The sequence below is a fragment of the Prionailurus bengalensis genome, chromosome C1 (genome assembly GCF_016509475.1).
Source record: "Prionailurus bengalensis isolate Pbe53 chromosome C1, Fcat_Pben_1.1_paternal_pri, whole genome shotgun sequence".
Classification (NCBI taxonomy): domain Eukaryota; kingdom Metazoa; phylum Chordata; class Mammalia; order Carnivora; family Felidae; genus Prionailurus; species Prionailurus bengalensis.
Genome location: NC_057345.1, coordinates 15,407,031 through 15,433,373, shown reverse-complemented (window position 1 = coordinate 15,433,373; position 26,343 = coordinate 15,407,031). Strand labels below are relative to the sequence as shown.

General features: G+C 38.7%; 1 protein-coding gene across 43 annotated transcripts in view; it reads left to right on the top strand.

Moving 5' to 3' along the window:
* EIF4G3 (eukaryotic translation initiation factor 4 gamma 3) overlaps positions 1-26,343 on the top strand; it is a 315,357-nt gene that overhangs the window by 70,059 nt on the left and 218,955 nt on the right. For all 43 annotated transcript variants that reach the window (XM_043574009.1, XM_043574008.1, XM_043574005.1 and 40 more), the window contains one exon: positions 11,988-12,063. Coding sequence is in view for 36 of the 43 variants with exons in the window: in XM_043573996.1 (XP_043429931.1) it covers positions 11,988-12,063 (76 nt within the window). In the remaining 7 variants the exon portion in view is untranslated. The remainder of the gene's footprint in view (positions 1-11,987; positions 12,064-26,343) is intronic.

Genomic DNA, 26,343 nt, shown 5'->3' with positions numbered 1-26,343 from the left:
CGTGAGATCATGACCTGAGCCAAAATCAAGAGTCAGGCTCTTAACCCACTGATCCACATAGGTGCCCCCCTTATTATTTACCTTTAGGGTCCATGTTAACTTTTCTCTACCTAAATATCTAGGAACCTACTTGAGGGGTCAAAGTGAACCTTGACACTTAAAACCTAAGTCAGAAAAACTTAAATAACTTACTATAGCTGTATATATAGCTGAATAAAACTCAGTGTAACTTTACTCTTATCCAGTCTCCTTTCCTTAGCAGTCAGAAAATACTGATTCCCCCCCCACTTAAAAAAAATTAAAAAACATTTTTTGTGCCTTGTATGTATATGTATGTATAGCTGTAGTAATGCATAACACTAATGGTATCACTTGTTTCATCAATAAAATCTTGTACATTTGACAAACACATTGAGAGTATAGCTGTTTTGTGGAGTGCCCTGCAGCCTCAGAACTCAAGATTCTCTTACTAACAAGACTTGTGACTATAAACACATAAAAATGAGAGAGGAAGCAGGGGAGAGGGGCAGAGAATTTTATTTATTTAAATTGCTTTTTAATGTTTATTCATTTTTGAGAAAGAGACAGCGTGTGAGTGGGGGAGAGGCAGAGAAAGAGACACACACAGAATGTGGAAGGCTTCAGGCTCTGAGCTGTCAGCACAGGGACCGATGCAGGACTTGAACTCTCAGACTGTGAGATCATGACCTGAGCCGAAGTCAGACGCTTAACCAACTGAGCCACTCATGCACCCCTATTTATTTATTTTTATTTTATTATTTTTTTTACAAGATGCTTTTTTAATTTTTTAACTTATTTGTTTTGAGAGAGAGAGCGAGCAGGGGAGGGGCAGAGAGAGAGAGGAAGACAGAGAATCCCAAGCAGGTTCCACACTGTTAGTGTATAGCCTGATGAGGAACGGGCTTGAACTCACAAACCCTGAGATCATGACCTGAGCTGAAACCAAGAGTCAGTCGCTTAACCAACTCAGCCACCCAGGTGCCCCGAGAGAGGATTTTAAACAGGCTCCCTGCTCAGCGCGGAGCTGGACTTGGAGCTTGATTCCACGACCCTGGGATTATGACCTGAGTAGGAATCAAGAGTTAGACACACAGTCCTCTGAGCCACCCAGGTGCCCCTCACAATTAGTTTTTTTTTAAGTAACCATTATGATAGCTAACATTTATAGAATTTTACCGTATGCCAGAATAGTTTACATTTATTCATACATATTTTTCTAAGTTTATTTATTTGATAGAGCATGTGTGCACGTGAGCGGGAGGGGCAGAGAGGAGAGAGAATCCCAAGCAGGCTCTGCCCTGTCAATGCAGAGCCCAACCTGGGGCTTTATCCCCTGTCCCTGGGATCATGACCTGAGCCAAAACCAAGAGTAGGACACTTAACAGACTGAGCCACCCAGAGGCCCCTCCCCCCTTTTTAATGCTGAGGTGGTTTTTATGATAACATTGGCTAAGTATAACAGCCTGTGTGGTCTGAAACTTGATTCTCAGGACTTTCTGGAGGGCCTGTGTGTTGGTTGTCTTTGTCCAGGTGTGTCAGCAGTAAGAGTGTAAAGAGAGTGTTCTGGACTCATTGTTCACTCCTATGAGTAGTGGTGTGGCCCTTGGCTACCACAGTACCACTGCATCTGTTGGTTTTCGTCCCACCTCAGTGGCTCCAGGTAGGGTCCTTTGCTGATCTATCCTGTGTCTCACCCTCATGTCTGAGGTCCTTTGCCTCCTTTCTTTCTATTGGGTTTAAAGATTAGTTTCATGTTAATGAATTTTGAAAGTTTTGTATCTTTATGTCAGAGTTTTGGCCCTAATTACATATTCATATATCTAATTTTTGTTATTGTGTCTCCTGACATTTCCAGTAGGCATTTCAGTACTCTTAATTTCCTTTTCATCCCTACTTCAACCTGTTCCTTCCCGGTTTTGGTAAATAGTACCACTGTCTATGTCACTGCTCAAGATAAAGCACCTATAAGCCATTTTTTGTTTATTCTTTTCCTTCACCCGTCTACTTTTATTATTTCTTTTAGAGAGAGAGAGTGTGTGAGCAGGGCGGAGAGGCAGAGGGAGAGAATCTTAAGCCAACTCTGCTGTCAGCACGCAACCTAATGCAGGCTCAGTCCCGGATCATGACCTCAGCTGAAATCAAGAGTGGGACATTCAGGGGCGCCTGGGTGGCTCAGTTGGTTAAGCGTCCAACCTTGGCTCAGGTCATAATTTCATGGTTTATGGGCTTGAGCCTCATGTCAGGCTCTGTGCTGACAGCTCAGAGCCTGGGGCCTGCTTCAGATTGTGTGTCTCCTTCTCTCCCTGCCCCTCCCCTGCCCATTCTCATTCTCATTTTCTCTCTCTCTCTTTCTCTCTCTCTCACTCTCTCTCCCTTCCCTCCCTCCCTCCCTCTCCCTCTCCCCCTCCCTCCCTCCCTCTCTCTCAGAAATAAACATTAAAAAAAAAAAAAAAAAGAGTGGGACATTGAATTGACCAAGCCACCTAGGCGCCCCTGCCATGATTCTTTTTAAACCTAAGTTCTAGTAGAATTTCAGAACATTGCAATTATGATCTCATCTTCATATTACATTTTAAAAATGCTCTACCAGTTCAGGTAAATGTCACCTCCTTGAAAATTTTAGAGTTCTACCTATTAACAGCTTGTAGCCAGCAGTGGAATGTCTAGTGAAGGCTGACTTTTGTTGTATGTGAATGACTAGCTCATTCAGTTCTTTTTTGGAGAATGACTTTTAAAATCTGTCAAATGTGTATTCCCTACCAATTATTATCTGGATCCATATCCAGAGGAATCTGGCATATCAGCATATTTTATTTGGTTATTATCTAAGGCCATTTGAGTGATTCAGATGTAGGATACAAATGGAATTGCTAACTGCATTTAATCTTTTTTTTTTTTTTTTTTTTTTTGAGAAAGAGAGACAGACAGCATGAATAGGGTAGGGACAGAGGAAGAGGGAGAAAGAGAATCTCAAGCAGGCTCTGTGCTGCTAGCACAGAGTCCCATGCTGGGCTCAAGCTCACGAAGCCACGAGATCATGACCTGAGCCGAAATCAAGAGTCTCACGCTTAACCAACTGAGCCACCCCAGCGCCCCTGCCCTTCATCATTCTCAATGAAATTTCTTCAAGGTAGACATTTTTGAAGGAAGAGGTCTACTTTGTTCTGCCTTTTCTTTGTCACATGGATTGTTTTAATCTGAATTGTGTGTTAGTATAACGCTTAAATATTTGTCTTAGAATTAAAAACTTGAGAACTAAAAACTTTGAAATTGTGAAATTTGTAATTTGTGAGTATATTCATTTTTCATATGTGTATCTTTTTGTCTCATAGAAAGTTTGTATTTTTGTCTTGAGGAGAAGGATTAACAGCATGGTCAACAGCTATATTCTTTCACAATATTGATCCTTGCCTCCCCACCCCCCATCTAAGCAGCTTATGTTTTTGGTTAAACTTAAATGTGACTGTCGGGAAATCAGTTTCTGAGTTAGTAGAAAACCAGAGCCAGAGCAAGGGCTTTTCTGGCCAAGCACTTTGAAACTAAAGTTTTCAGATTTGTAAAAAAAAAATACAGTTTAATGGTTCCTAGTTGTTAACATTCATATAGTGGTTTCTAGAAACAGATTTGCGCAGAAACACAATGGGAAAGAAGGTATGGGCTGTTTGCACTTTGCAATTCCAAAATCAAAAGTGTCTGGAAAACTCATTTTTTCTCATAAATTAGTAAAAACTCTGGCCAGAAAGCCAGAAGTTTGAATATTTATATATTTTGCAGTAGAGATAAATGTGTTTCATTAAGGAGTATTGCCCATAGACCCTGCTGGAGATGTTATATAATATAACAACTGTATTAACTTTCTATGTTTGGAAAAATTCTGAATTCCAATAAGGGATTTTGGACCTAAATTAACAGTCCAACATTAAATTGAATTGAAAGAATAAAATGGCTAGTTTTATTTCTCTGCAGTTTCTTTTTTTTTTTAATTTTTTTTTTAATGTTTATTTATTTTTGAGAGAGACAGGGACAGAATGTGAGTGGGTTAGGGGCAGAGAGAGAGGGAGACACAGAATCCGAAGCAGGCTCCAGGCTCTGAGCTGTCAGCACAGAGCCCAACGCGGGGCTCAAACTCATGAGCTGTGAGATCATGACCTGAGCTGAAGTCAGATGCTCAACGGACTGAGCCACCCAGACACCCCTTTTTCTCTGCAGTTTCAACGGCAAATGATATAGAGCAATGAAGAAAATTTTGGTTTTCTTAGAACATTGGTGTCCTTTTATATATATATATATATGTATATGTAGCATATATATATATGTAGCATATATATATATGTAGCATATATATATATGTAGCATATATATATATATATATATATATATATATATATATATAGCAGGGTAGATTTGTCATAGTGTTTAGGTTTGAGAATACAGTTCCTGTTCTGTTTTTGTCCAGAGTTACTAACCTTGTGATCCCTGAGATTTCTGTACTTGCTGAGTAGAGTCATTCAGGGTTATCATTCTTTGTGGCATATTTTACATGTTTGATGTCTATGAGGTCTACGCTTCACAACTTTAAATTAATTCAGTCTTGTCTGTTTCATCTTTAATTATAACATGCATTAATCTAATCAGCACAGCTTTGTGGGTTTTTTGCCTTCATTTATTTATTTTGATAGAGAGCGTGTGCATGCACAAGCCGAATAGGAGCAGAGAGAGAGAGGGAATCCCAAGCAGGATGCGCACTACAGTGCAGAGCCCTTCTTGGAGCTTGAACACATGAACCATGAGATCATGACCTGAGCCGAGACCAAGAGTGGGTTACATAACTGACTGAGTCACCCAGGCATCACCCTTCAGCACAGTTTTATGCTTGGGTTTGAGATGAGCTATTTCTTTGGTATCACCTATGTAAGTAGCAATTAGCTGAGGATACTTTACTGTTAGCCTCTGAGGGTTCCATTATGGAATTTGTTTCCCTTATTGATACACAGTTTTCTATAGCTCTAGTCCTTATCTTTCTTTTTTATTCATTTTTTACAATGTTTATTTACCTTTGAAGGAGAGAGAGAGCATGAGCGGGTAGGGGCAGAGAGAGAGAGAGAGAGACAACACACACACACACACACACACACACACACACACACACACACCCCCCATGTGGGCTCCAGGCTCTGAGCTGTCAGCACAGAGCCTGACGCGGAGTTGGGACTCACAAACTGTAAGATCATGACCTGAGCCGAAGTTGGATGCCCAACTGACTGAGCCACCCAGCACCCCTAGTCCTTATCTTTTACGAAGCTTTTCCCAGTGTAGGAAAGGGTTATTAAAAAAAAAATTTTTTTTTACATCTTATTTTTTAAATTTATCTTTGAGAGAGAGACAGAGAGACAGAGAGAGAGAGAGAGAGCACAAGTAGGGGAGAGGCAGAGAGAGAGGGAGACATGGAATCCTAAGCAGGCTCCAGGCTCTGAGCTGTCAGCACAGAGCCCGACGTGGGGCTTGAACTCAAAAACTGTGAGATCATGACCTGAGCCAAAGTCGGAAACTCAACTGATTGAGCCACCCAGGCGCCCCAGAAAGGGTTATTTTAAATAAAACGTTATTGTGATAAAATATGCATATCGTAAAATTGACTCATTTAAAGTGTACAATGCCCTGGTTTTTAGTGCATTTACGGATGTGTGCAGCCATTTCCACAGTCAATTCTAGAACATTTTTATCTCCTTAGAAAGGAACCCCATTCCTCTTAGCTATCAGCTCCCTCCCTCTTCATTTTCTCTACTCCTAAGCAACTACTAGTCTTTCTGTCTTTATAGCCTATTTTGAACGTTTCATAAAAATTGAATCATATAATATGTGGTCTTCTGTGACTTTCACTTAGCATGTTTTCAAGATTCATCCATGTTGTGGCATGTATTAGTACTTCGTTTCTTTTTTTGCCAAATAATATTTTTTTTATGCTTTCCATTCATCAGTTGATGCACAGTTGAGGTCTTTCTACTTTTATTATTAGGAATAATAGTGCATGTAAATAAATATTAATGTTCAAGTTTTTGCAAGGATATATGTTTACATTTCTCATGGGTATATACCCAAGAGTGAAATTGCTGGGTCATATGGTAACTCAGTGTTTAAACTTTTGAGGAACTGTCACAGACCGTTTTTCAGAGTGGCTTCACAAATTCACATTTCCACCAGCAGTATATGAGGGTTCTCTGTACTCTCATTGACTCTGGCATTTTGATTATAGCCATCCTTCCTGGTAGGTGTGAAGTAGTATCTCATTGCAGCTTTGATTTGCAGTTCCCGGTTGACTAATTATATTGAGCATCTTTTCATGTGCTTTTTGCCCATTTGTAGATCTTCTTTAGAGAAATGTCTTTTCAGATCCTTTCTCCACTTGAAATAATGGGTTATTTGTGTTTTTATTTTTGAATTGTAAGAGTTCTTTATATATCCTAGATAGAAATCTCTTATCAGACATAAGAGTTGCAAATATTTTTTCCTATTCTATGTGTTGTCTTTCCATTTTCTTGATACTGTCTTTTGATGTACAGTACTGTTTAATTTTGTTGAAATATGATTTATTCTTTTGTTGTTGATTTTGGTGCTGCTGTATCTAATAATCCATTGCCAAATATGAGGCCATGCAGATTTATTCCATGTTTACTTCTGAAAATTTCTAGTTATAGCCTTTACATTTAAGTCTTTGATCTACTTTGAGTTAATTTTTGTCAAGTAAGCAACCCACCATCATTCCTTTGCATGTCTATTCAGTTGTCTGAGCAAGAGGGCGTTATTTTTTATATTAGCTTTCTATAACTAATTAGTTTCTATATGCAGCACATCTCAAACCCTTCAAATAATAAAATTTTGGACTCTTAAAATATTTTTTTGAAACATTCTGAATTAATCTGGACAATTTTCTGTGTGATAAACAGTGACCTGGGATTGCTTCTTATATTTACATTTATGTAGACTGTGTTTTTCCAGTTTTGGCTAGTGCATCTCCTTTATAAAGGTAGGTTAAATTTTGTTTTTTAGGGTTTATTTTCAAGATATGCTAGTTTATTTAAATTGCATTTCTTTAATTTTTAAAGAGTATATCCCTTCCTTAATGGGATATTTATTTTAATATTAAATGGAATTTATATTCAATATTAATATATTCAATATTAATTAAATGGAAATAATACTAAATGGAATGTAGCTATTTCCAAAGCAATTGTATGTGAAAAGAGTGTGTGTAGTATAGAAATTCTGCCCTTATCCTTTTATGTTATACATGTTCTCTTCCTTTATTGTTATCAAAACTCTATTTGAAGAAGGAGGGATGCCTGGCATGTCAGTAGAGCATGCAACTCTTGATCTCGGGTTGTAGGTTTGAGACCCACGCTGGGTGTAGAGATTACTTGAAAATAAAATCCCAACAAAAAAAGAGAAAGTGGAGAAAGGTGTAAATTGACTGATATTACCATATTGCCCTAAAGCTTAAATAAGAAATAATGTAGAAAAAGATCTTTTTCATTTATTTGTTTTTATCTCCTGAAATCGGTTGCCTGTGTCTTCTCTAAAGTAATTTGTGCAATGGGATTTGTACCCTTGCTTTCACTTTCAGTGAGGCAATAATAACTTGAGGTTGCCACTATAAATATTGCTTATGGTAAGCATTGATTTGGGAGAGTAGGTTTTCTTTAAAAAAAAAAAAATTTTTTTTAACGTTTATTGTTTATTGAGAGACAGAGAGAGACACAGAGCATGAGCAAAGGAGGGGTAGAGAGAGAGGGAGACACAGAATCTGAACCAGGCTCCAGGCTCTGAGCTGTCGGAGCCAGCACAGAGCCCAACGTGGGGCTCAAATCCAAGAACCGTGACATCATGACCTGAGCCGAAGTCGGGCGCTTAACCGAGGGAGCCACCCAGGCACCCCTGTGTTTATTTGAGAGAGAGAGAGCAAGCAGGGGAGGGGCAGAGAGAGGGGATCAGAGGATCCAAAGCAGGCTCGGTGCTGATAGCACAGAGCCCGACGTGTGGGTCGAATTCACAAGCTATGAGATCATGACCTGAGCAGAAGTCGGATGCTTAACCGACTGAGACACACAGGCGCCCCTAGCTTTTCTTATAATGGATTGGGGTAAAGTTTAGGAACATTCAGCTGTGAGTTGTAAACGGAACATTAGTGTTTTAGCATACTGGAGGAAGATTTCTGTTGATTTTCATTAATTATTTTCTAATTTCTCAAGATAAAACCTTTTGAGGAGATAGTGACTACAGGTCAAACTCAGGGTCAGAGACAATTGCCATTGAGCAAGAAACTTCATCCTAATGAGAGTTCATCATTCATGAAATTTCAGTACACATCTGTAAGTTTAAAAAAATTTTTCTTTAATATTTATTTATTTCTGAGACAGAGCATGAGTAGGGGAGGGGCATCAAGAGAGGGAGACACAGAATCTGAAGCAGGCTCCAGGCTCTGAGCGGTCAGCACACAGCCCGATGCGGGGCTCAAACTCACAAACCATGAGATCAAGTCCTGAGCCGATGTCGATCGCTCAACCGACTGACCCACCCAGGCACCCCCAGTACACATCTGTAAATTAAAAAATTACTGGTCCCTTCTTTCTTTCCTGACATAAGCAGGAAACATTCAGATCATTATATAATCTCACTGGTCTTTGGATTTCTTTGACGAAATCTTGTGTTTGAAAAATTTTTATCCGCCTAATTGACATTTAATGTGGAGCGTATGTAGTGAGTTCTTTAATAATCAATTTAGAGTGTGTTGTGCTTTAATACTCTTAAGTCTTCAAATTTTATTTATTTCTTACATTTTTTATTAGAAAATGAGCGTGCGGAATTAAAAAAATATTTTCCATTTGTATTTCTATTTAGAATCTTAATTCAGTTATTATATACCATCCTTCTGGTCTTGCTAATGATTTTGCTTATATTTCCTAATGGTATAATCCATAGTAGTTTGAACCGCAGAAATGTCAAGTGAGTATGCCTACTGTGTTTTAGTGTTGAGATTTTAAAAATAAAAAAACAACATTCTGAAGCACTGCACATGCATATTATCACTGTTCATTAGTTGAATTTGAATTTTAAGTGGTACTCTGAGAAGGCCTTTTTTTTTTTTTTTTTTGCTACCTTGAGCTCAAAAGTAAATAAGTAAATATCCAGTGATGTATGCTGGAGATACAGTACTTGGTGAAAGCTGGCAATAAGCTTAATTACAGGCAGAATTAGGAGGAAGTATGTTGTTGTGAAAGAGCTTTACATGCACGTCATTTCTTCGAATTAACTTATTTATGGAGAAAATGCCTAGTGCCTATTTGAGTCTGGTTTATTGAGGCTGTTTTTAGTGGAAAGAGGGGCTAAATAACTTACTTGCAAGGAAGCAAAAATATAGAAAGTTAAATTAAAAAAAAATGTTTAATGCTTGTTTTTGAGAGAGAGAGCTACAGAGCATGAACAGGGGAGGAGCAGAGAGAGAGGGAGACACAGAATCTGAAGCGGGCTCCAGGCTCTGAGCTGTCAGCACTGAACTGGACGCAGGGCTTGAACCCAAGAACCATGAGATAATGACCTGAGCCGAAGTTGGACACTTAACCAACTGAGCCACCCAGGTGCACCCACCCCACAAGTTAAATTTTTTATTGAGATATAACTCACATGCTATAAAATTCACACTTTTTAAAGTGTACAATTTAGTGGTTTTTAGCATATTTATGAAGATATGTGATAGGAAAAAAATGCTCTGTAAAATAAGCTGACTTAGTTTGATACAGTAATTGCCAAGTCTGTATTAATAAGTGTACATTTGCCATTGGGCAGATGATTCAGTTTAGGCCAAGAATATGGGACTTTCTAGAAATTTTGGGGTGACACTCCATTGACTCTTCTATGAGACGAACTGTTCATTTAGTTTTGTCATATAGATAGGGGCAACCATAGTTTGACCAGGTTGTGGTCATTATTCTGTTCGTGACATATTGATATAATAGGAAGAGAGTGGTTTTTAGAATTCAGGAAGACTTGATCTGGCCTGAGTACCTAGCCTTATTAACTGGGGCAGGTTACTTCTTGCTCATTCTCAGTTTATAAGAGATATTTTGGAACGGTTCGGTGAAGAAAACATAGTTGGTTAGGCTTGCAGCCTGTTTTAGATTCAGATCTCCTGACTTGTATTTTCAGTTTTTGTTTTTATAGAATTATGTTTTTGTTTTAAAATTAAGAATTTTTACTTCAACGTTCTTTTAAGAAACAATTTATCAACCTGTAGTATTCTGTTGGTGGTTTACAGAGAGTGAAATAAACAAAATAAACATTATTTGTGGCCCAGAAGAATGTTTGTTAGTGGGACTCTTCGCCAAATATATGATTGCCTCTTTACAAATATCATAATTGTATTGTTAGGCAATAAAATAACTAATAGAAATCAAGAACCCCTAACCTTCCTTTGTAAGGTTTAAATGGCATGTCTCAGCTTTTGGGGGCATAGTACTGATAATTCTCATTTGAGATTATTCTCATGTGGTGAGAATTAGCCTTAGCTAGAAGAAGCAAAAGTCGTTGGCTTTGCAGAAGAAAGAATGGCCTCATATTTTCCACCATTCATGTGACTGCGGTGCAGAATTATAATTCAAAGAAAGTTTTATTCCAGCCAAGGGTAATCTTCTTTCTGAAAGAATCGACAAGCTCATAATGAAGGACTATTGTCCTGGAACTTATTATTAGTCTTATGCTTTCTACATTGCAAACATATATAAAGTTTTAAAGAAGCAGCTCCTGTATGAAATGTTTTAGTTTTGTTATTTCTTGGAGTAGTTGAAATCAGTTTCTTACGTGTAGGGGATGAACTGTGTGGTCTGAGGTGGTTAGTTTAAAGAATTGTCTAGAGACTGGTACAGTGTTACTGATTTTGAGTGGCTAAACCATGGATGGTTTTTGCTTTATTTTCCCTCTCCCACCTCAACAAACTGTTGCTACTTCCATATAAAGAATTTAACTTTTAATGATTCAGATTTCTGTAACTTGTGGTCATTCATATAAAATTATTAATTGTAGCTGGTATTTTGTCTTCTAAACTGTTTCATTGAATTAGAAAGGAAAATGATAGGAGAAATTTCAACTACTTGTTAGTTTAGGGAGGCATTCTGTTTCATTTTGGGTTTATTATATTTTTAGTCCTCTTAAATAGTACATTTAAATGATTCAAAAATTTTATTATGGAAACATTCAATACACTTAGGTGATCCCACTGTGTGGAGAGAATTGCTGTTAATCTTTTGGTTGCTGTTCTTTTTTGTTGTTGTTGTTGCTGACATTCTTAGGGGAAATACCACCTCTCATCACCAGGTGGAAGGAGCTCACATCATTTACTTTTGAAGCTGAGTAAAATGATAGTCTTTTGTCTTTTAACAATATCCTGGCCACATGCTGGAATATTTTAATTGTTATGCTGGAGAGCCATTGTGGGTTTGTTTGTTTGTTTGTTTGTTTGTTTAATGAGTTGGTTGGGAAATATGGATAAGGGAAAGAAGCAACTAACAGAAAAACCAGGAAACAATTATATTAGTCATTCCTTTGCAGTTAGCAGAAGAGACTGTGTCTTTTTCAGTAATTTACATGTATCTTTCTGGCTGTCCTGCTCATACTTCCTTAGTCTTTTTCTCTAGAAAGTAAAGGTGGTAGATTCTCATCATGGACCTAAAGTGTGGAGGCTTGTTTGTTTTGAGTTGCCATGGAACGTTTATCATGGGAATCACTTGGAGAGATTGATCTGATTACATTAAGAAATTTGAAATATTTGTTTTCCGTTTTTGTGGAGAAGTAAATGAGTAGCCTTAGTAATTACGTGACAAAACTTGGGTCATGGACAGAATCTTAGGATGGTAAATTTTTGCTAATGCTACAGCAAGGCATTTTTGAGTTCTCTTATCCTTAACTCACTCTTCTAGAATTCCTAGAGGACCTGCACAGCAGCCTCTCGAGGATCGACTCTTCACTCCCGCCGTCCCGGCAGTGTATAGCACGGTGAGTACCTCATGATTGGTGGTCATATTGGATGACTTCTTGCACATAAGCGTTTGATGTCACAACAGTGTTGTTTGATTGGCATGTGAAAGGTTTTTGGCAAAAATTAAATGAAAATCCTGAACTGAAATAGGTGTATATAATATAAGAAGGGTGACTAGGTCTTTCCCCCCCCATCATCTTTTTTTTTATTTTTTATTTTTATTTTTTTTATTTAAAAAAATTTTTTCTTTTTTTCAACGTTTATTTATTTTTGGGACAGAGAGAGACAGAACATGAACGGGGGAAGGGCAGAGAGAGAGGGAGACACAGAATCGGAAACAGGCTCCAGGCTCTGAGCCATCAGCCCAGAGCCCAATGCGGGGCTCGAACTCTCGGACTGCAAGATCGTGACCTGGCTGAAGTTGGACACTTAACCGACTGCGCCACCCAGGCGCCCCTGCATCATCTTAATTTAATAAGTGAATATGAAACAAGCATTGTCTTAAGATAGATTGGCTCATACACCTGTCACCTTTTTTTTTCTAGTTTTTTTCATCTTTCCATAAATCTACCTCTGTCCTTGTCTTGTGATTCTTTTAGGATATTGAGTTTTAATTTTCTTTTTGGATATTTAAAGTGTTGGTTTGTTTTGTTCTGTTTTGTTTTTTAATGTTTGTTTATTTTTGAGAGAGACAGAGACAGAGTGTGAGAGGGGCAGGGGCAGAGAGAAAGGGAGACGGAATCCGGAGCAGGCTCCAGGCTCTGAGCAAGCTGTCAGCACAGAGCCTGATGCGGGGCTTGAACCCACCAACTGCGAGATCATGACCTGAACCGAAGTTGGTCGCTCAACCGACTGAGCCACCCAGGCGCCCCTCTCTTTGGATATTTTTATTTTATTTATTTATTTATTTATTTATTTATTTATTTATTTATTTATTTATTGGGACAGAGAGAGACAGAGCATGAACGGGGGAGGGGCAGAGAGAGAGGGAGACACAGAATCGGAAATAGGCTCCAGTCTCCGAGCCATCAGCCCAGAGCCTGACGCGGGGCTCGAACTCCCGGACCGCGAGATCGTGACCTGGCTGAAGTCGGACGCTTAACCGACTGCGCCACCCAGGCGCCCCTCTTTGGATATTTAAAAAAAAATTTTTTTTATTTTACTTTTTTTAATTTCAAAACTTTTTCTTTTTCCCTTTGATTACATAACAAAATTCAAAAAGTTTAGAAATGAGAACATTGGTTGTTTTTTTTTTTTAATTTTTTTTTAACGTTTATTTATTTTTGAGACAGAGACAGCATGAACGGGGGAGGGTCAGAGAGAGAGGGAGACACAGAATCTGAAACAGGCTCTAGGCTCTGAGCTGCCAGCACAGAGCTCGACACGGGACTCGAACTCATGGACTGCGAGATCATGACCTGAGCCGAAGTCGGACGCTTAACCGACTGAGCCACCCACGCGCCCCTGAGAACATTGGTTTTAATCCAGGAAATTTAATTTTTTACATTTAATTTTGAGAGAGTTGGGGAGGGGCAGAGAGAGCGAGACAGAAGATTCAAAGCGGACTTTGCACAGACAGCAGACAGCCTGAAGCAGGGTTCGAACTTGCAAACCTTGAGACCAGGACCTGAGCTGAAGTCGATGTTTAATGGACTGAGCCACCCAGGCGCCCCTAGGAAGTTAAACTTTTTATGTTAAATGATTGATTCAAATTCATAAATGGAGGGAAATTTAAAAGTTAGAGGATGAAGGTAATAAAACTAGAAACGGGTTTCAGGTGTCTTAAAGTGAGCCTAAGGGAATTTAGGGAAAACTGAGCAATCAGACCTATCTTTTAAACATTTCAGTTCATCGTACCATTTATTCCTTACCATATCGATAAGGTGCTTTAAAAGAAATTCACAGAGTGGGGCACCTGGGTGGCTCCGTCGGTTAAGTGGCTCATGTCAGCTCAGGTTATGATCTCATGGTTTGTGAGTTCGAGGCCTGCATCAGTCGCTGCACTGACAGTGAGGAGTCTGCCTGGGACTCTCTCTCCCTCTCTCTTCCATTCCCCCAGTTGGGTGTGTGCGTGCATGCACTCTCTTTCTCTCTCACTCTCAAGATAATAAACTTAGAAAAACCTCACAGAGTAGTGAGAAAGAGGAGTAAATAAATAATTGTAATTAATCTAAAGTGGCATGATAAAGCAATGATTCTTATCCTTTTGGGTTATGAATTACTTTTACAATCTTGAGTGTAGTCACAGTGCTTTCTTCTCAAAAAAGAGCATATACCCAGTATCTACATATAATTTCAAAATTTCACAAAGATTATTAGGACATTCATCGACCCAAGGTTAAGAACCTTTTTTTTTTTCTTTTAATTTTTTTTAATGTTTATTTATTTTTGAGAGAAAGAGAGACAGAGTGTGAGCAGGCCAGGGGCAGAGAGAGGGGGAGACACAGAACCCAATCAGGCTCCAGGCCCTGAACTGTCGGCACAGAGCCTGATGGGGAACTCAAACCCACAAACCATGAGATCATGACCTGAACCGAAGTCAGACGCTGAACCCACTGAGCCACCCAGGCGCCCCTAAGAACCTTTGATAAGAGAAAAAAAGATACTATATATGGGAAAGGAAGAAGTCACTTCACTGCGGAAGTGGCACTAAGCTGGAAGGTATAGGATTTCTCTAGGCAGAGTAGGGGAGCAAAAAACCTTCTAGGAAGTTAAAATTCAGAGGCATTCTTAATGGAATGGCCAGTAGTCGGCTTAGTGTGGCATATGTGTTAGGCTTTGTAGCAGAAGTAGAGATGCGATAGATGGGTTTGGGAGGTTTGAAGATTGTCCTAAAGAGTTAGAACTCTATTGTGCATGAATGAGTAGGATGGTTTCCCTGAAATAAATCTGAGTTTATTCCTAGTGTAGATCAGTTAACACTTGTAAATTACTTTTTGAACCCCTTGACTCTTAAAATGGACTCAGTTCGTATAACAAATTGCTTGATCTTCCTAGTAATTGAGAAACTTCAATTTACATGGAAAAATAACCTTTAGAGGGACACCTGGGTGGCTCATTGGGTTAAGCATCAGTCTTGGTTTCTGCTCAGGTCAAGATCTTGTGGTTTATGAGCTCGAGCCCCGAGTCAGAATCCTCTCCTCTCTCTTTCTCTTTCTCTTTCTCTCTCTCTCTCTCCACTCCCCTGCTTGTACTTGTTTTCTTGCTTTCCCTCTGTCCCTCAAAATAAATAAATGAAAGAAAGAAAAATAACCTTCCAAGTTTTTTTCTAGCATAAACTTTCTATAGACCAGAGGGTTTTGTTTGTTTTGTTAGTACTGAGCATAAGGGCAGCTTTGCCATTCAGTTATTTTTCACAGTTAAGATAGGTAAAAGAAGAAAATGAAAAGTTTTAGTAATGTTAAGTGATTTCTAGAGGCATCTACTATAACCATTTTTTTTATATAGTTTCCTTTGTCTTTTTTTTCTGTGTTGTAGGCTCTGTATTAGATACTTTATTATATTTTGTCAGTTTATATTATAATGTTAGCATTTCCTTTGCTATTTGAAACATGTCTTAAATAATAAATGGCTTTCTCTTGTTTTTTTTTTTTTTTTTTTTTTAACAAGAATGTAGTATTCAGTCAACATTTGACAAATATATCCTAAGCTTTTAATGTGTGTCAGGCACTATGTAGGTGTTGGGAATGTAGTAGTGAGTAAACCAAACCCTCCGTACTCATAGAGTTTGTACCTTTCCATGGGATAGAAGGAAAGTAAACAACTATATGCACAATATAGTTTTGGGTAGTAATAAGAGCCTTGATGAAAATGAGGCATGATAAAGGGATAGAGAATGATTGGACTCCGATTTTCCTTGGGCTCTCAGGGGAAGTTCTATCTAAATAAGGCATATAAATAGAGAGGTAAGAAGTGAGGGAGTGAGTCTTGCAGATTTCTGGGGAAAGTACATTTCTAGTAGAAAGAACTGCTGTGCAAAGGTCCAGGGAGGGGTGCCTGCGTGGTTCAGTTGGTTGAGTGTCTCTTGATTCTGCTCAGGTCATGATCCGAGGGTCATTGGATTGAGTCCCGAGTCTGCAGAGAGCCTGCTTAAGATTCTCTCTCTCTCTCTCTCTCTCTCTCTCTCTCTCTCTCTCCCCCCCTCTCCTCCTCTCCCTCTCCCTCTCCCTCCTCCCTTCTTTCTCCCTCTGCCCCCTCTCCTGCTCACTCTCTCTAAAATAAACAAAAATAAATGATAAAAAGAATAAAAATCAAAGGCCCAGAGATAGTAAGGTGCTTCGTGTGCTCTTAGAATCGTAAGGAAATTAGTGTGGAGTAGAGAGGGTGGGAACAGAATTCAGAGAAGTATGTGGAGTATCCGATTAGATGGGGCATTATTTAGCATGGTAAGAATTTGGATTATTATAATCTAAATGTAATTGAAAGCCGTTAGAAATTTAAGAGCAGTAGATCTGAATTTCCTTTTAAAAGGCGACTGTAGCTATTATATAGATAGCAGACTGTGACTAGGGCAGGTGGCTGTGTTGGTGAAGTGGAAACAAGATGAGTTAAGTGATTGTTCAAGTAAAACAGGCAGAAGATAGATGATGGTGGCTTGCTCTAAGATGGTAGCAGAAAAAGATTAGTAGTGGGATTTGGTATATAGATGCAATAGGATATCATGGTAGCGTGGATGTGAGATGTGGGAGGAAGACTGAAGGGTGATGTTAGGGATTTGGCTTTGAGTAACTGAATGAATGTGGTACCTTATACAAGTGAACACTGGGGCAGGAATAGGGTTATTGTTGAGAAAAATTAATAGAATTAAACGTTATTTTGCTGAGAAGTTAAACATTAGGTTGTTTCTAAATTTCCTATTAGAAATAACTTACTGAATTTAAAGTCTTTCCTGAATTTTGGGTTATTTTTGTGGAATAATGTTCTAGAAATGAAATTACTGAGCTAAAGTATAGACATGTTTTTGAAACTCCTCATAAATGAAGACATGTGACTTTGTAAACTTAGTACTTTGGAGAGAAGATTATCTTGTGAGTGACAGCACAGTGCCTGCTACAGATTTTACATGTCATGTTTTGGAACAAAGGGTTTGAATTTATTTTTTTACTTAGATCAAAGTTGACTTTTACTGTTTGAAGCTACTGTTATATATGTAGTCCTTCAATCAGTTAAAAAAGTGGGTACATCAATTACATATACTGCCTGTTCTCGAAGGATGAGGGATTTTATTTTAGGCAATAAAAAGTTACCTTAAAATATGGCAGTCTTCACTTTTTTAATCAGTTTCCATTCATAGCAATTTAAATTTCTGCCTTGTTTTACAGTGTTGTGCACATTAACTGAATGAGTAGGAGACTGGCTGACCCGCTGCTCTGACATTCTTAATTCCCCCTTTTCTCAACCCCAAGATTACGTATTGGTCACTGTTTCTCTAGCGTCTGGGTCCATTAGCATCGTTTCTGTGTCATAAAATAAAGGCTAACCCTCATTTCACCTCCTCCTGCCTTGCCACATGGTGCCCATATGTCACTTTAATTGAGTTGGTTGAATTCCTTGAAAGACAAAAAAATGAATCCTGGCCAGTCTTAAACAATTATACAATCAAAGACTTTACTTTTTTTTTTTTTCAACGTTTATTTATTTTTGGGACAGAGAGAGACAGAGCATGAACGGGGGAGGGGCAGAGAGAGAGGGAGACACAGAATCGGAAACAGCTCCAGGCTCTGAGCCATCAGCCCAGAGCCCGACGCGGGGCTCGAACTCACGGAGTGCGAGATCGTGACCTGGCTGAAGTCGGACGCCCAACCGACTGCGCCACCCAGGCGCCCCTAAAGACTTTACATTTTTGTCTGATATGCAGGCTTTATGCGCTTATGCCAGCCATTTTAGTAGGTTTTCTGCTGATAATCAAAGAAGTGTCCAAAGGAGGACTCAGTTACATGTTTTAGCTTGATTATCATTTATTTATTTACTTAAGCCTGATTTATATAAGTTTCTCCCTGGAATGTTTCTCTGGGGTGGGAGCGATACTTTTGTTATTATACCTTATTAACCGTTATTATATTAGAGTGATTGATTATGTGAACAAAAAAAGAATAGAGCCAGTATTTTTTAAACTCTAGTAAGAGAGGTATATATTACATGGTAGAGAAGAAATGGCAAAACTGAAGGAATGAGCCAGTAACTTGAAATATATTCATGAATAACTCTCTCAATTAGCATACTTATGAAAAACAAACTGAAATTTTACCATCTTGGGTGTGTTTTTGGCTTCATATTTTCTTTAGAGAAATTAGATTTTATGACTAGTAAGCCAGTATTTTTAATATAATTGCAGAAATAAACTGGAATTTTCTGGAATAATGACTACAAAAAGCAGCAGTCATATTCTGGTAGATTATAAGAGTTGTCTTATTAACTGCTTTTGCAGAATTCCTATAAATAATTAAATCTGAATGAATTATTCTTTAATGCGATAACATTTCATAATCCTTTTCAGCCAGCTTATACTTTTAAAGTCTTGTTTCTGTCATCCTATAGTTCTGTGTCATCTAATTAGAAGATCATACTTTTATGTTTGTTTTCAAGTCACTAATAAGTACTGAGTTGGCCCAACATGTCAATGGAGATAGCTGCACAGAGACAAAATTTAGCGTGGGTTGATCAACACTCTAGTGAGATGTAAATCTACTTAATTGTCCTGTAATCCAGCACAGAATAACAACGCATTTTTTTCCCCCATGGTAAATACACCACTTGAGCTGATGATTTATTTATGTAGACTTTATTTTTGTAAACAGCTTTCTTGAGATATATTTGATATACAGTATATATAGTGCCTGTGATTTAAATATATTTAAAGTATACTCTTTAAAGTGTATAATGTGGTTAGGTTTAACATACCCCCATGAAAACCTTTGCCACAATCGATCAAAGATCAAATTAACATATGCGTCATTCTTAAGTTCCCTCCCTTCTTCCTAATCTTTCTTTTCCATCCCTCCCCCCCACACCCCCCCATTGGTCTGCTTTGTATAATGATGAACTCATTCTCAAGACACTTATTAAAAAGTATAATAGGAAAAGGAATAATGTAGTAGGTACTGGTTGGCTTTTGTTTTTTGATTTTCCTTTTGTCACTCAGATTGTTTCAATATATTTCCATGCTGTGTTTATCAGTAGCTTGTTCTTGGGAGAAAAAGTAATCTTTATACTTATTATTATTTTTTTACAAAAAGTAAACTAAAGGTTTAAAATTCAGGGCTGTGATAGTCACATGTTCAATGTATTCTTTTTCGCCCTAAGGATACATTTTTATTTATTTTTTTTATTAAAAAAAATTTTTTTTTTAATGTTTATTTATTTTTGAGACAGAGACAGAGCATGAACGGGGGAGGGTCAGAGAGAGAGGGAGACACAGAATCTGAAACAGGCTCCAGCACAGAGCCCGATGCGGGGCTCGAACTCACGGACCGTGAGATCATGACCTGTGCCGAAGTCGGACGCCCAACCAACTGAGCCACCCAGGCGCCCCTGGGATACATTTTTAAAAAAAATTTATTTATATATATGTGAGCGAGAGAAAGAGCACGTGTTGGGGAGGGGCATAGAAAGAAGTAGAGAGAGAATCCCAAGCAGGCTCCCTACCCAGCCCAGGAGCCCCATGTGGGCTCCATCTCCAAAACATGGGATCCTGACCTGATCTGAAACCAAGACTCAGACGCTTAACTGACTGAGTCGCCCCAGGGCCCCTGGAGTTTGGTTTTTATTGAAAATAATATAAATCATATGATTATACAATTTTTTATTTTAATGTATATTTTTGAGAGAGTGCGAGCAGGGGGAGGGTCAGAGAGAGAGCACGGACAGGGGAGCCAAAGCAGGCTCTGTGCTGACAGCAGCAAGCCTGATGTGGGGCTCAAACCCATGGACTGTGAGATCATGACCTGACCTGAAGTCCAACGCTCGACTGACTGAGCCACCGAGGGACCCTGGTTGTTGTTGTTGTTGTTTAAATACGGCATGTTAACACATAATGCAAACATTATAAACGTTAGTTTGTAGCATGTCAGTGAGGTGAACCCTAATTTGCATAATCTGTATGTTTAAAAACCAGTGTTGGGCTTAAACACTTTATTTTCTGTTTTAAATAATTTTGTGATTTATACATGTACATATATGTATGTATATTTTTGTCTCTGTTTAAATAGCATTACTTCCTATTTAAGATTTTTCAAAAGTAGCCTTACATAAACACAGTGTAAAGATACTTAATGTTTTTGACATATTACATAGTTAAGGCAGGTTATGTTGCTGTAGAGTATTGGAGTGTTTCCATTTCATTGTGTCTTGAGTTTCAGGTGTTCTCATTTTCATTCTAACTTGATAGGTCAAAAGTGCAGTTTTGCAATTCACAAAAGAGAAAATTAGCAGGTTAAGTGACTGTAAGAATGTTTAACATTGGTGGAAATCATGATGTCATATTTCATTTATAAAATTAGCAAACGTTTAATTGTGTACCCATTTTCAGTTGTAGGAATGTAATAATCGGAAATGTTTTATAAGTTTCTTTTTAAAAGCCTTTTATTCTTTTTTCCTATTTAATATTTTTACATTATGGAGTATAGAGAAGGAATAAAATTTTCCTGATTGTTGTGGCAAAAAGGATGTGGTTGTAAGAACATGGTAGTTTTACAAGTATTCTTGTCACTTTTCTCCAGTAGCATTGCTGATAGGTGACCGTAGTTAGAAATCCAGATTCTTGTGTTTGAAATTTAAATAAAAGATGGAAATCACATTTAGATAGTACCTTATTTTTAAATAAAATTGTGGTAAAATATACATAACTTAAAATTTACCATCCTAATAAATTTATATTTTATTTATTCTTAATTTTTTAAATGTTTATTTTTGAGAGAGACAGAGAGAGACAGAGAGAGACAGAGCATGAGCCGGGGAGAGGCAGAGACACATGGGGGGAGACACAGAATCTGAAGCAGGCTCCAGGCTCCGAGCTGTCAGCACAGAGCCCGACTTTGGGCTCGAACCCACAAACCGTGATATCATGACCTGAGCCGAAGTTGGATGCTCCACTGACTGAGCCACCCAGGCACCCCTGTTTTATATTTTAAACTGTTTGTTTGTTTGTTTACTCACTTATTTAAGTAATCTGTACACCCCCCCAAGTTCAAGAGCTGTGCTCTTTTTTTTTTGTTTTTGTTTTTAAATGTTTATTTATTTATTTATTTATTTTTTAAATGTTTTTATTTATTTTTGAGACAGAGAGAGACAGAGCATGAACGGGGGAGGGGCAGAGAGAGAGGGAGACACAGAATCGGAAGCAGGCTCCAGGCTCTGAGCCATCAGCCCAGAGCCTGACGCGGGGCTCGAACTCACGGACCGCGAGATTGTGACCTGAGCTGAAGTCGGACACTTAACCAACTGAGCCACCCAGGCGCCCCATAAATGTTTATTTATTTTGAGAGAGAGAGAGAGAGAGAGAGAGAATCCCAAGCAGGCTCCGCCTGCACTGTGAGCATGCAGCCTGATGTGGGGCTTGAACCCACAAACCGTGAGACCATGACCTGAACCGAAACCAAGAGACAGATGCGAATCAGACACTTCACCTGCTGAACCACCCAGGCGCTTCTCCATCTTAGTCATTTTATTTTATGTTAATTTTTTAAAGTTTATTCATTTATTTTGAGAGAGAGAAAGTGCAGACACATGCATGAGGAGGGGCAGAGAGAGAGGAGAGGGAGAATTTCAAGAAGGCTCCGTGTGCTCTCAGCCGGGAGCCCAATGTGGGGCTCGATCCCACAAACCTTGAGATCATGACCTGCGCTGAAACCAACATTCAGACACCTAACCCATTGAGCCACCCAGGCGCCCCTCATCTTAATCATTTTAAAGCATAGAGTTAAGTGTTGCTAAATACTTTCACATTGTTATGTAGCCACTGTCACCATGCATCCTCAGAAGTCTTTTCATCTTCTAAAACTGAAACTGCCTATTACAACAACTGCCACTACTCTATAACAACTTCTCATTTTCCCCTCCCCTGAGTCTCTGGAAACACCACTCTACTTTCTGTCTCTATGACTTGGACTACTAGAAATACCTTCTGTAAGTGGAGTTATGTAGTAGTTATCTTTTTGTGACCGTTTTTTTAATTTTAATTTTTATAACGTTTATTTATTTTTGAGACAGAGAGAGACAGAGCATGAATGGGGGAGGGTCAGAGAGAGAGGGAGACACAGAACCCGAAACAGACTCCAGGCTCTGAGCTGTCAGCATGGAGCCCGACGCAGGGCTCGAACCCACAGACCGCAAGATCATGACCTGAGCCGAGGTTGGACGCTCAACCGACTGAGCCACCCAGGCGCCCCTTTTTGTGACTGCTTTATTTCACTTAGCCTACTGTCTTCAGTGTTCATCCGTATCGTAGTGTGTATCGGAATTTCCTTCTTTTTCAAGGCATGTAGTTTTCCAGTTTTCCCAGCACCCTTTGTTGAAAAGACTGTCTTTTTCCCATTAAACGGTCTTGGCACTCTTTGTGAAAATCATGTGAGCATATGTGCGAGTATTTATTTTTGGGCTCTCTATTCTTTTCTGTTGATCTACATGTCTGTCTTTATGCCAAAACCACACGTTTTGATTTCTATAGGTTTGTAGTAAGTTTTGAAATCAGGAAGTTTGAGTCCGTCAGGGTGTCTGGGCGGCTCAGTTGGTTGATTTTGGCCCAGGTCATGATCCTGCGCTTCATGGGTTCGAGCCCCGCGTTGGGCTCTGTGCTGACAGCTCAGAACCTGGAGCCTGCTTCAGATTCTCTCTCTCTCTCAGCCCCTCCGCTTCTTGCACTGTGTCTGTCTCCCAAAAATAAATAAATATTAAAAAAAAATTAAAAAAGAAACTGAGTCCTTCTGTTCTTTTTCAAGATTGATTTGTCTATTTGGGCTTTCTTGAAATTCCATATAAATTTTAAGATGGATTTTTCTATTTCTGTAAAAAAAAATTGGGATTTTGGTAGGAATTACATTGGATCTGTAGATCACTTCAGCAGTAGGGACATCTTACAATATTGGGTCTTGTGACTCCTATGAATAGGAGATGTGTTTTCATTCATTTAGGTCTTTAATTTCTTTTAGTCATGTTTTAATAGTTTTTACTGTAGAATTCTTTGACTTCTTTGGTTAATTCCTATGTATTTTAATTTTTCTGATGCTAATGTAGATGGAATCATTTTCTTCATTTCCTTTTCTGATAGTTCACTGTTCATGTATAGAAATTTACCTGATTTTATGTGTGTTGACTTCATATCTTGCTGCTTCAATGAATTCGTTTATTGTTCTGCGAGTTTTTTGGTGGTATCCCTAGGGTTGTCTTACATATAAGATCGTATCATCTGAAACAGATAATTTTGCTTCTTTTTCAGTTTGTCTTTTATTTCTTTCTCTTGCCAGTTGCTCCGGCTAGGATTTCCATTACTGTGTTGAAAAGAAGTGGTGAATGCAAGCATCCTTGCTTTGTTTCTGATTTTAGAGGAAAAGCTTCAGTCTTTTGCCATTGAGCACAATATTTGGTGTGGGTTTTTTATATATAGCTTTTATTATGCTAAGGTAGTTTCCTTCCTTTTTTAGTTTGTTGAGTCTTATTTGTCATGAAACGGTAAAGTTTGTCAAATGCTTTTTCTGCATTAGTTGAAATGATCAGGTGGGTTTTTTCCTTCATGTTGATGTGATGTATTACACAGATTGATTTTTTTGTTTATTTTGAGAGAGAGAGATAGCATGTGCGTGTGCACATTGGGGGGTGGGGCAGAGAGAGAGGAGGAGAGAGAGAATCCCAGGTGGATTCTGCACTGTCAGCACAGAGCCTGATTTGGAGCTTGAACCACGTACTGTGAGATCATGACCTGAGCTGAAGTTCACGCTTAGCCAACTGAGTCATCCAGGCTCCCTGAAGAGGGAATCATAACCAGGTCCCGTGCCCAGTGCAGAGCCCAACAAGAGGCTCATCTCAGGACCACGAGATCATGACTTGAGCTGAAATCAAGAGTTGGATGCATAACCAACTGTGACACCCTGACGGCGCTAGGGTGTTTGTTTGTTTGTTTGTTTGTTTTTGAGTATTTTTGCATTGATACCTGTAGGAAATATTGGTCTATAGTTTTCTTATAGTGTCTTTATCTGGCTTTGGTATCAATATCATGCTAACCTCATAGAATGAGTTAGGAAGTATTTCCTCCTCTTCACTTTTTTGGAAAAGTTTTAGAAGAAAGAGGTTAGAGTGGGAGAGAGCCAAAGCATAAGAGACTCTTAAAAACTGAGAACAAACTGAGGGTTGATGGGGGGTGGGAGGGAGGGGAAGATGGGTGGTGGGTATTGAAGAGGGCATCTTTTGGGATGAGCACTGGGTGTTGTATGGAATCCAATTTGACAATAAATTTCATATATTGAAAAAAAAAAAGGAAAAGTTTTAGAAGAATTGGTATTAGTTCTTCTTTCCATGTGTGGTAGCATTTTCCAGTAAAGCCATAAAGTCTAGGGCTTTTGGTTTTATAATTGTTTTGAGTACTGATTCAGTTTCCTTACTAATTATTCATCTATTCAGATTTTCTGTTTCTTCATGATTTCATCCTGGTAGATTTTGTGTTTCTAGGAATTTGTCCATTTTACCTAGGTTATCCAACTTGTTGGTGTTTAGTTATTTTTTAAATTTTGGCCTTTGATTTAATGTTCAACTCAGAATTCTGTAATCACTTGGAAGTATTTAGGTCAGGGGTTCTCAACTGGAGATGTTTTTCCCTCCAGAGGACATTTGGCAATATCTGGAGATAGTGTTGGTTGTCACAATTTGATGGGGGTGGGGAGGGAGAAGGGAATGAATGCTTGTGACAGTTGAAGGCTAGAGACCAAGGATGCAGTTAAACATCCCGAAGTGCAAAGATAGCCTCACAACAAAAACTACCCAGCCCAAAATGTTAATAATGCCACTGCTGAGCAACTCAGATTTCGATTCTCCCTGAATGTTAGCAACGTTATTAAAATTGTTAACAATCCAGCTGGTATTTGTTGAATAGGAGAAAAACATTGATATGAAAGTAAAAATTAATAAAAATTATAGTAAGTGCTTTGAAGGAGATATGGAGATATACATGATATAAAATGAAAGAGTAATTTATAATTAGGTATGAGCCTGAGAAGGTGGCATTTTAAGATATCTGAACCATGAGGAGAATTCAGTCCTTAATGGATAGGGAGGAAGTGTGTCAGTCTCCCAAACAGATTTGCACAGTAAGGTTTGTAGAAGAGTAGAGCTCTCCTGGTAGTGGGAAGCTCAGTGCTCTGGAGACAGCACAAGATGGCAGGCTCAGAACTGGTGCTGTCCGTTAATAGCATGTCTGTTCAGGGGTAGCTGGGTGACTCAGTCGTTGAAGCCATGTTGTTAGACATTTTGGATCAGGTCACGATCTCGGGGTTTGTGAGATCGAGCCCCTTGTCGGGCTCTGTGTTGACAGTGAGGAGCCTGTTTGGGAGTCTCTCCCTCCCTCTGTCCCTTCCCTGCTTGTGTGCACACTTGCGTGCGCTTGCTCATTCTCTATCTCAAAACTAAATGAACAAACTTAAGAAAAAATATGCCCATTCGGCACTTGAAACATGTCTAGTGTGACTGAGGAGCTGAATTTTCAATTTTATTTAATTTTTGTTAATTGAAATTTAGATAGATTGTGGTTATCATTGGAAACCAGCTTTAGAGGGTGACAGAGTCTAGATCATGCCAATTTTGTAAGGTTCTGAACAGGCATTTGTATTTTATTTGCCATGCTGGAGCCATTCATGTATGGATATGACATGTTAAGATTTAAATTATAAAAATACTTTGATACTTATTGTGTTAGTCGATGAGTTGGAATTCACGGTTTACATGGGCAGCAGAATGGATAGTGGTTAAAAGTGGCTAAATGGCTCTGGAATGATACCAGATGAATTCAGTTCCTGGTGCTTTTACATGAGCAGCTAGCTGTGTCTCATTGAGCAAGTTAAGTTGTTTGTACCTTAGTTTCCTTCCTCATTAGTAAAATGAAGATAATTATTACATTCATCTCAAAAGGTCATTATGTAAGTTGAGTAAGACAAATCCATTTAAAACTGGTAAAGCCTGGTATGTAAGCATCATTCAGATTCTTTGCAGCAACTACTGCCACCATCACCACTCGACTTTTACTACTGGTACAAGAACCAGCCAACTACTGACTACTCTTAGGATGCCTTTGAAATGATACCTAAACAAGCTTAATG